The following is a 9,884-nucleotide window of genomic DNA, read 5'->3' on the forward strand; positions in this document are numbered from 1 at the left end:
AACGTAAATCTAAGCTCCTCCACACAAGCTGATCTCCATCTCTGCGGTGGATACCCTCCTTTAGCTACGACTTCTTACTTAGTCTCCAACAACGGCCTTCTTCCATTATTGTTTGTCCGTGGGGTTTTTACAATCATTCAGCTCATTGTGATCATGCTTGTTTACAATTGTGTCTCTCAGATCTATAGCCGGTTTATAGTACATCTTCTTTGGTTCTTTGGGTAGAGTCACGTAGAATGAGAATAAAATAATAAATTGATAAAATATTATTTTATTCTCATTCTACGTGACTTTACCGAAAGAACCAAAGAAGATGAATCATTGCAGTCACGAAAGCTTTAAATCGAGGTTTATTGTACACTTGTTGTACATGACTTTGGTGGTAAAGTGTGGTTAAAACAACCCCTATGACTACTAAAACGGCGTTCATCCAGCATTGGAATGACAAAGATGCTGTTTAATTAGCATTTTTATTTGGGACTAAGCCAAAAAAAGTACCTTTGTCGAGGGAGCCCTGTTCTGAGACTTTATGGCGAATTAAAGTTGTCGTTTGTCTCGTTGTTGACCGTCACAAGGTGTTGTTGCTGCTGCCTACGAAATTAAACAACCGTGTTCCGTGAAGAATGTAAAACAACACCCGACATGCCCATTACTGCCAATGAGGAGTTCCTCGTTCCTGTAATGGGGGGGCGCAGGGGGGGGGTGCGGGGGGGGGGTCTACCACTCACTCCCCTCAACCAATCACAAAGCATCTCGCGCCGAGCATGGCTCGATCACGCGCCCGACCGACCAATCATCGGCGAGCTTCGACTATAAATAAAAGCGCTCGGCGTTTTTGCCATTCAGTCGTCAGTTGTATCGCCACGTGGTCGCTGCTGTGGAGCGGTGAGGTTGGGTCGCTGTCCAAGCCAGCAGTGATAGGCAACGTGGCAGCCGACTCAAACTAACACGATACCTGCCGACTGATCTCAAGGTGTAACCTGGTCACGTCAGGTTCGGGAAGCACTCTCTCCCGCCCAGACTTTGTTCGGTTGTTATTTTTCAAGAGCGCGCACAGGTACGTTGATGTTGCTGCTGCTGGTGGTGGTGTTGCCATGGCGTGTGCAGTAATTGTGTTCTTTGTGTACCAGCTCCGAACAATACTAGCCAGGGAGCAGCGGAATTAACCCCTGCCAAGTGTTACACGGCGGATAGTGTTACACAACGCTGTGGAGTCGGGAGTTGGGGTTACATTCATAATGCAATTGTTTAAAATGTTTACACGAAATGGTGATATGCAGAGTAGCGTTATCCTTTGTTTCAGAGAGCACGTGGGCAGGAATTTGTCAGCTCTGACTGTGTAGACTTGCATTCGGTAATATAAATTGCGCAATTCCACGTGTGTATGTGTGCATTCGTACAGAAACGATCTGATTATGTGGATTAAGATGTGTATTTTATACCATACAGTGTTAGACTGATGTATATTTGTGAATGTATAATTTTATTTTGTGTTAGGTTAATAGCGTGGTGTTTTAAGCCGAAAACCTTATATATTTGGAATGCCATTTTGTATTTGTGAAACAATCGATGTGGCTGCTTTATCAATTATTAAGGGATACGCCGTTACGTAACCACAGGATGTGAACAAATATAAGGGAGAGATAGAATGTAGGCGATCCGCAGGCTTGTAATATTACCTTCAAGTAAACACGATGACCTTCGCTTTGCTATACCACGACCAATGCAATAGATGATGTGACATTTTGAGATTTTTTTTATTCCCAATTTGATAAATTGTGGAATGTGTCTGCAGGGATAACCTGGTAAGCAAGGCGATTAGGGTTTTTTTTTTAACCCTTGCTTAGTCACTCAATGGTGGCTGCTGCCAGGACGTTTATGTTTAAGGCAGATTGCCCGCACACAAAGGCATTCGTGGCAGAGGGCATTTGGGTACGAGGTCCCTCCTTGGTGGCTTTAGGGCGACTTTAAGATGGGCACTCAAGTGGCTGTGCCGGGCCATTTGAGGCATCTGCCTGTAAACGATGGTTTACATTGGGCACGAAGCCCACATCACAGCTATTCGTGTACTGTACCTTGAGGTGCCAGTACATTGAGGCCACCACAGACCAAGCGGGTCGCAAGCCAAAATCACATGGGGAGCCATTTTATTGGAATTGAGTAAACAAAAAAACTACATCTTTAAAGAGCCGTAATGAATGTAAATAACGTCACGAAGCAGTCCTTAGAGCCTCCATGCGGCCCCCGAGCCTCCATGCGGCCCCCGAGCCTCCATGCGGCTCCCGAGCCTCAGCTCTCGGGCACACGAATCCATGTGATTGCAAGGCGACTCAACAGAAATGATTAATGGTGTCAAGCGCACCTGATTAGCAAGTGTTCTATAGGTGAACAGTAAATGTAGCTCTTCGATAGAATGAAAAACGGCGTTTTCAAACCGACACTTTAGATTAGCAGTCGCAAAAGTTGATTCTTTAGTTAGATTTGCCAATTTATCATGGCTCCTGTATAATGATCACATTTCAAACATTTTAAGAATGCGCTTGAACATCTGTATCGTGAAATGCCTTCATGAAAATTGGGGACAACGTTTGATGCAGAGAAATTCTGGAACGTTTAGGATTACTTTTGGATGATGGCTTGTCCCCTAGTAATTTATCCAGCCGTTGTCGTAAGGGGGTTTCAAATGCCGCGGTTGTGGTAATTCTGTGCTTGGCTGTCGTTACAAGCAGTTATTTTTAAACTGAAAGTTTATTTTCAATACAGCTGGAGTTACGTTCCTAGAGCCATCTTTGGCAATAGCCTTGCTTGAAAAGTGGGTGTCTTGCCACAAACAGACCGGTCCTCTTGCCCCTCTTAAACCCAGAGCGCGATATCCATTCAAAGGGTTCACAGTGTGCATTGCATTTTTGGTCTGCTGGCCAATAAGGCCCTTGTCGAGACCTGGCACCGTATGCAGTTTCACCTTCCCCCCCCCCCTGATCAGTTTAGATCAGAGTTTACAGCAGATATGATGGATTGACTAACTGAATGCTAAACTAGATGGACTTTGTTTAACCCGATTTGGCTGCATACGCCACCTCCCCTCAATCGGGTGTGATATTCTGTTGTTGGAAACACAATTTTAGGTTACATAAGAAATAAAATAGATTGTAGGCGATGTGTTCAGTTGGGTGAAGTGTGCAGTGGAGTTCCCATGCGGTTTTAAAATGTTAACAGGGGTTAATCTCTTGGCCTCTTTTTTTTGTTAAAACTGTAGCAGTTGCAAACATAAATTTTGATAATCTTTACTCTTTTATTTCGGCAAAGTCACGTAGGTAGACATAAAATAATTTTCTAACTCTGGAGTGAGGCTGAATAATTGTGAAATCTTTGGTCGCATCGTGTCACGCCGTTTGCATAAAGTACATGGAGTTAAAATGTCCAGCAGCTACGTTGCTGCCCTAAGCGAGAACGCATGATAGTTGTACTGATAGGGAGATGGTTTCGTGGTCACCATCCACCATGTGAGGTTGTTAACTTGAAGCTTTGTTTTGTGGCGTGAATGCTCTCTTCGTGGTCCTCGTAAAGGCTTGTGCGCTTGGATTAATCTGCTTCGGCATGAGCCACGTGATCAATTACAATCCAGTCCATTATATACACGTGTAGTCGATGTTGCTGCAGAGAGACACCATGTCTTCTGCCATGGTTTGTGGCGAGACTAAAATGCGCGGGTTTCCCCCCCCCCACCTCCAGAACCAAGTTGCTGCCATGGCCACGTCGGAGAGCTCACGGCTCAACAAGATGGTGAAGAGCAAGTACATGGAGCTGCCGCAGGGCGACGCGGTGCAGGCCATGTACATCTGGCTGGACGGCACGGGGGAGGGCCTGCGCTGCAAGACGCGCACCCTCGACGCGGAACCCAAAACCGTGGCCGGTGCGTGAACCACCACAACAGCCCCCTATTCGCAATAGTAGCGGTGGCTTTCGCGATGGCGCTTATGCCAGCCTCGGTGCATTTTTTTTTATGCCCAAGCCAAGTGCCCGAAATCTCACTGGCAGGAGATAGCAGAACGGAGCCCTGCCAGGTGTTTTGGGTTAACCGAGATGACTGGCACCATCTAGCTGTGGACAGTACGGCAAGTAGCCCAGATTTAGCTCAGGTTTGTTGGGTTTCTCTTGTAGTGTTATACAAATGAATTTGCCAAATATTTCAAACCTATCCCTCAAATGGTTCACGCAGATACCCAAATCTTAAGGCGTAGTGGAGAAATAATTTAGTGGTTGTTTGTTGTTTTGGTCATTTAAGGTGGAGACTGTTAAGTGATTATTTGGTGGCCCTTTCCTGAGGTTTATACACGTTACTTGCTGGTGCTGTGTGGCTTTGTGAGGCCTGCACTCTTGTTTTTCGCCCCAAGGGTTGGCAGCTTAAATCTACATTCGTTCACCTCATTGTAATAAAATGGGGGGACTTTATTTGCTCTAAAACCTGCACATTGTCTTATAATTGTGTGAAGTAGCCTGCGACAGTAAGCCATTCTCTTTTGGCACCACATCTGAATTCTAACAGGGACCCAAGCTTGGTAATCTGCCAAACAATTGTCGCGAATGATTGTGAAGTGGCTGATGCCCCCTTGCACTTAGCTGGGTGGGTTGTGATTCCTCCCTGGTCCAAACCACCAACAAGACAAGTTGATACCAGCATCCTCATTAGGAGGCTTGAATGGGAGCTGTGTTGAATCAATTGTGAATCCTTCCATTGCCAATCTCTTACAGATCTGCCCGAATGGAACTTCGATGGCTCGAGTACGTACCAGGCGGAGGGGTCCAACAGCGACATGTACCTGATCCCTGTGGCCATGTTCAGGGATCCCTTCCGCAATGACCCCAACAAGCTGGTGCTCTGCGAGGTCCTCAAGTACAACCGCCAGCCGGCCGGTGAGCTTCTGCAAGTGCCTGTTTTTTTGGTCGACCCACTTGCCTGGCTATACCTGATTTACGTTGTGTTTTTTGCTTGCAAAAAAAACATCCAATCTTGTAGCTCCTTGAATGTTTATGTATAGTTAGATTGAATTGTTTTAAAATAAGGCCTCGAATGTGCGAGTATATACGTCTTCAATTTTGTTGTGGATTGACATTACATTTAGACAAAGCCACATTATAAATTGCCTATTTGCCTGTAAGGAATTTTTGTAAACGATGGACAACTGCACTATAGAGCCAGGTCTAATTTATATTAAAATGAAGCACCGCTTGTGCATTTCGAGGGCAGTGTGGGCCAACTCAAGGTGGAGCTAAGATGGTGCCATGCCACAATTTCCAGTTTGCCCCGAGGAGCCTCTTGAATGTTCAGTTGCTTACCGTCTCCGTGTTTGTGTGTTTTTTTTTTCGCCCTGCAGAGACAAACCTGCGTGGGACCTGTAAAATGGTGATGGAGCGGATTCGGGCGCAGGTGCCGTGGTTCGGCATGGAGCAGGAGTACACGATCCTCGGCGTGGATGGGCACCCCTTCGGCTGGCCATCCAACGGCTTCCCCGGGCCCCAGGGTGAGCGCTGGGGGTGACGCATGCATCATCGCTTTGTTGTGGGCTGCACGGATAAATGTGATCACTATATAAGAAACAAAGCAGCTCTGTAGGCTCGGTAAGCTTGCTGTTTTGTTCAGTCTTGAGCATTTGAGCTGAATCATAAACGTTTCAGGTTATTAACTGTTCCTTCTGATATGAATTTTCCTGGCATATCACAGCAAGAGCAGTGCTATGGCCATTCTGTATAAACTGCTAACTTAGGCAGTATTGGTTCCAGTTCTTTCGTGATTTACCATTGAATCACAACTATAATTGGGCTATTGGCAGTGGTGGCAAATTGTGGAGAAGGCTGCTCTAGATGTTTTTTAAAAACCTTGTACCTGGCAATGTGGTGTTTCACAGTTATAATAAAGGACTCATGGTTTATGTGTGCATGTGGTGGTGGCAACCAATAACTGGGGCGAGTGTTTGACCAACTGCCCTGTCCTTTGTGCCTGTAGGTCCATATTACTGTGGTGTAGGCTCTGATAAGGCCTACGGTCGGGACATCGTGGAGGCACATTACCGAGCATGCCTCTACGCCGGTGTGAAGATCTGTGGCACCAACGCAGAGGTCATGCCCTCGCAGGTAAACAATGGGGACACGGCATCCCAGTCCTTGATACACTCGTCTCGATCGTTACATGTGCAAATGACCAGTCAAATCGATCAATTCGTCAAACTCTGTCGGTGCACTTGGGCCTCTTGATTTATTTTACTTTATTACATCGTGATTGGGCAAGGTTAAATTAAATGTCACGATGTTTTCTGTAAGTGAAGGCAAAGCCCTCGTTTTAGTTTGGCTTGGCATTTTTTTATTCAAAGTTGACCTGTTCATATATGTCAAAAAGGTTTATAGGGTAATGCTTTCTGTTTATCCAATTTCATTATTAGACATGTCTAATGAGTTGGCATGTTGATACATACCCGAGACTGGCAGTCAAACACAATCTTGTCGCGAGAACCATCGGCACTTTTAGTAATTAAATATTATTCCGCATTTTGTTATTATTGCCGCAATTCTTGTTCACAATGTATTGAAGCGATGGCTGCACACGTTTTTAAATTGTGCTTGATATGTTTTCAGTTGCTCGGTGTTTTTACTAGACCTCTGATCAGAATTGCGAAATGGGTGTAGTAACGCTGAGAAGCCAAAATGTCGTTACTACCGAGGGCTCGTTAATCGGAATGTATTGTTTCCTGTCAACACGCACTCGCTGCGAAGTGAAAAATTTCTTATTTTGTCGGTCTTGTGCAAGAAGCAGTGGGGATTAAATGTTTATTCATGTATGTGACGACGTTGGGATGATTGGCCACACATTACCCCTCTGGCACTGTGCAGTGGCAGACTAGAATGTGAACTATTTGACATCCACACCCACGGTTTGAACTGCTGTCGCCCGAGATCGCACATTCAATGACGCCAGCAGTTGTCGCAGAAGGAAATGAATTGACACTTAGGAAAATGCCAAGACTGCACCCAGAATCCAAATTGTGAAATGTTACTTAACCTGTGCAGCATTTTCTTGAGAACAAATGGCTTTTACCTGACAGAATTGGGTTCGATAATTGCATTTTTGAACATGAGGATGCTTCATTACAAATATTGGTTCCTACTTTAAATTGTGCGCCGAGTGCTTGCCATTGATGTTGAGATTGCTTTACCTCTTCAACATCCGTGGCAGCCAGTTAAGAAGTGCCCCGCTCTCACCAATGAAGTTTGGGGTCTTGCGGAGGTTCAGCTTCCTTGTGCAGAGATCACTTGTACCAGGGATAGAGGAATAATGTTGTGGACTAACTCTGCACAAGTAAAAACTGTTAACCCCAAAAAAAGGTAACTTTTTTAAAGCATCATTTTTTTACAAATTCATGAAGAGAGCAGCTGTACATCACACGGTGCTACAAATCGGGTTACTCGTGTTTTAATTCCTGGCAACAGTGTAGTGTGTTGCGGTTTACACTGGCCACTCGTATACCTCGCGTGCCCCAATAGGTGGTCGTTAACAGCGTTTAATTCGACAGCCTGAGCGGTCGGTCACTCTTCAGCTCCCGCCTGCCCATTTGTGCTCGATGTTAACCTCGTCCTTTGTCTCCCCCTGCGTAGTGGGAGTTCCAGGTCGGGCCCTGTGAAGGCATCGACATGGGTGACCACCTGTGGGTGGCTCGCTTCATCCTGCACCGCGTGTGCGAGGACTTTGGTGTCGTGGCCACGTTCGACCCCAAGCCCATCCCGGGCAACTGGAACGGTGCTGGCTGTCACACCAACTTCAGCACGCTGCCCATGCGAGAGGATGGTGGCCTGCAGTAAGTTTTCTTCTCCCCTCCCGTTCCGTTTCCGGTCGTAACGATCCGTTTGTGAAATGTTGCTGCACAAATTGGCAACTTCGGGGCCGGATGGGCCATCATTTGGCATCGAAGTGTTATAGTCAACTTTCTTGAGAACATCCGTGAGCTTTACACTCTTTGGATGGGTCTGTTGACGTGTGCATGGGGAGATGGACTTTGTCTATTTGTGTTGGCCCATCGACCTATTGCTAAATGCTTTTATCTGTATTTTTAACGTCGAGGTCAAGAGATCGTCGTGGTCATAACCTTTTGATGCCACCTCAAACCAGTGTTGCAGTGGTTAATGGCTAGTATTGTGCACGAGGTATTCCATTGTAATCGCTTATCTGCTGTTAACTTACAGATTACCCAGGGTCCTTCTACCCTGTGGATGGAATCAAATAGGTGTTCCATAACCCTGGACCAAAACCCATTTTTAGCTATCAATTTTAAAATTACTTCCTACATCTGGTAAAGACCTCCAATTACAAATATGGACTACATTAAAATTTTCATTTCAGCAATTGAACTGACAGCGTGGTTATCTCTTCCATGATGATGACGGTGGTGAACATGCCCGCCTACGCACTGACTTTTATTAACCATGCAAACCCAAATTGTAACGCATCTAACGTTAGTATCCCCTCTGCGTGTCTTTCGCCTGTCCCCCGTCGCGCAGGCACATAGAGGAGGCGATCGAGAAGCTGGGCAAGCGGCACAGCTACCACATCCGCGCGTACGACCCGCGCGGGGGCCTGGACAACGCGCGCCGTCTCACGGGCTCGCACGAGACATCGAGCATACACGAGTTCTCCGCCGGCGTGGCCAACCGCGGCGCGTCGATCCGCATCCCGCGCCAGGTGGGCCAGGACGGCTGCGGCTACATGGAGGACCGACGCCCCTCGGCCAACTGCAACCCCTACGCCGTGACGGAAGCGCTGATCCGCACGTGTTTGCTGCACGAGAGCGGCGATACGCCGACCGTGTACAGCGACAAGGACGAGAAGGCTTAGGGCAGCGTGCCGCTCCCTGCCCGTCCATCCACTCCCACGCTGCCGCCATTCCCGCTCGTTGTCCCCGTTTAGCCGCGCGTGTCGTCACCGCCGCAGTGTCCCTTCGTTATCCCTCACCCTCGATTGTTTTCAGGGTTCTTTTGTTTGGTTTTATTATTCCTTTCCATAAACTGCTCACCTGGTGCGAGGAGAAATGAGTGATCGTAACAATAATAACAACCCATGTGTTTCTCATGCTAGATTTTCATGGGGCATTTTGGTTTTGTTTCCCCATCTGCTTCGTGCCACTGCTCATGGTAACGAATGGATTATAATACATGTTTGTCGCTAATTTTTTTCCTTCATTATTTAACTGTTAACATTGTCATATCACAAGTGCAGTGAATGATTATAATTATTTTGCTTCTGCTCTGTGTGTGCTCTTGCCAATCCACGCATTGTCTGTTATGATTTAGATTGCACTTTGAATTCTCGTTGGCTGGTACACGGGCTGAGCAACCTCGGCTGTTCACAAGAATGTAATGCTCCGTTTAAATTCTCATTCAAGATTAAATGTAGTCTCTGCTTTTACCGTTTATTTTTAAACAGTTATTTTAAGCCTTTGACGTTTTTTCTCTTTGCTTATGAATCTTGCGTTTTTAGTTTTATATAAATTAACGCAAATCACGTTGCAATAATACAATACCAGAATATAAAAATTGTTTAGGAGTCGTTGTTTACTAAAACATAACTTGTACGGACATACTTAAAGGGGTGCTGTATCTTACAAGTCTCAGACAAATATTTGAGAGTTTTTTGACTGTATGCTACTGTAAGCCTGTTGTCTGCCAAGCGTTAACCTGATGCAATATTTAAAGCTTGCCCTGTTCGTTTGTAAACGAGTCATTTTTGGAAGTCTAATTATTTTCATCCACTTTTGAACGGTTCAAATTGTGTGCTTTCAAACTGCCAACATTTCTAAGGTTCCTATTTCTGGTCTAGATTGGTTTTTGTGGTCAATGCA

General features: G+C 45.9%; 1 protein-coding gene across 1 annotated transcript; it reads left to right on the forward strand.

The window, feature by feature from the left end:
* Positions 1 to 854: 854 nt before the first annotated feature.
* Positions 855 to 9,262, forward strand: GLUL (glutamate-ammonia ligase). Its single transcript, XM_032973232.2, has 7 exons — positions 855 to 1,057; positions 3,733 to 3,913; positions 4,753 to 4,914; positions 5,376 to 5,522; positions 6,005 to 6,132; positions 7,648 to 7,847; positions 8,548 to 9,262. The coding sequence occupies exons 2-7, from the start codon at positions 3,748 to 3,750 to the stop codon at positions 8,879 to 8,881; spliced, it is 1,137 nt and encodes a 378-aa protein (XP_032829123.1). The 5' UTR covers positions 855 to 1,057; positions 3,733 to 3,747; the 3' UTR covers positions 8,882 to 9,262.
* Positions 9,263 to 9,884: the final 622 nt, after the last annotated feature.

Source organism: Petromyzon marinus, chromosome 50 (assembly GCF_048934315.1).
Source record: "Petromyzon marinus isolate PM22_M1 ecotype Great Lakes invasive population chromosome 50, UKy_Petmar_22M1.pri1.0, whole genome shotgun sequence".
Classification (NCBI taxonomy): domain Eukaryota; kingdom Metazoa; phylum Chordata; class Hyperoartia; order Petromyzontiformes; family Petromyzontidae; genus Petromyzon; species Petromyzon marinus.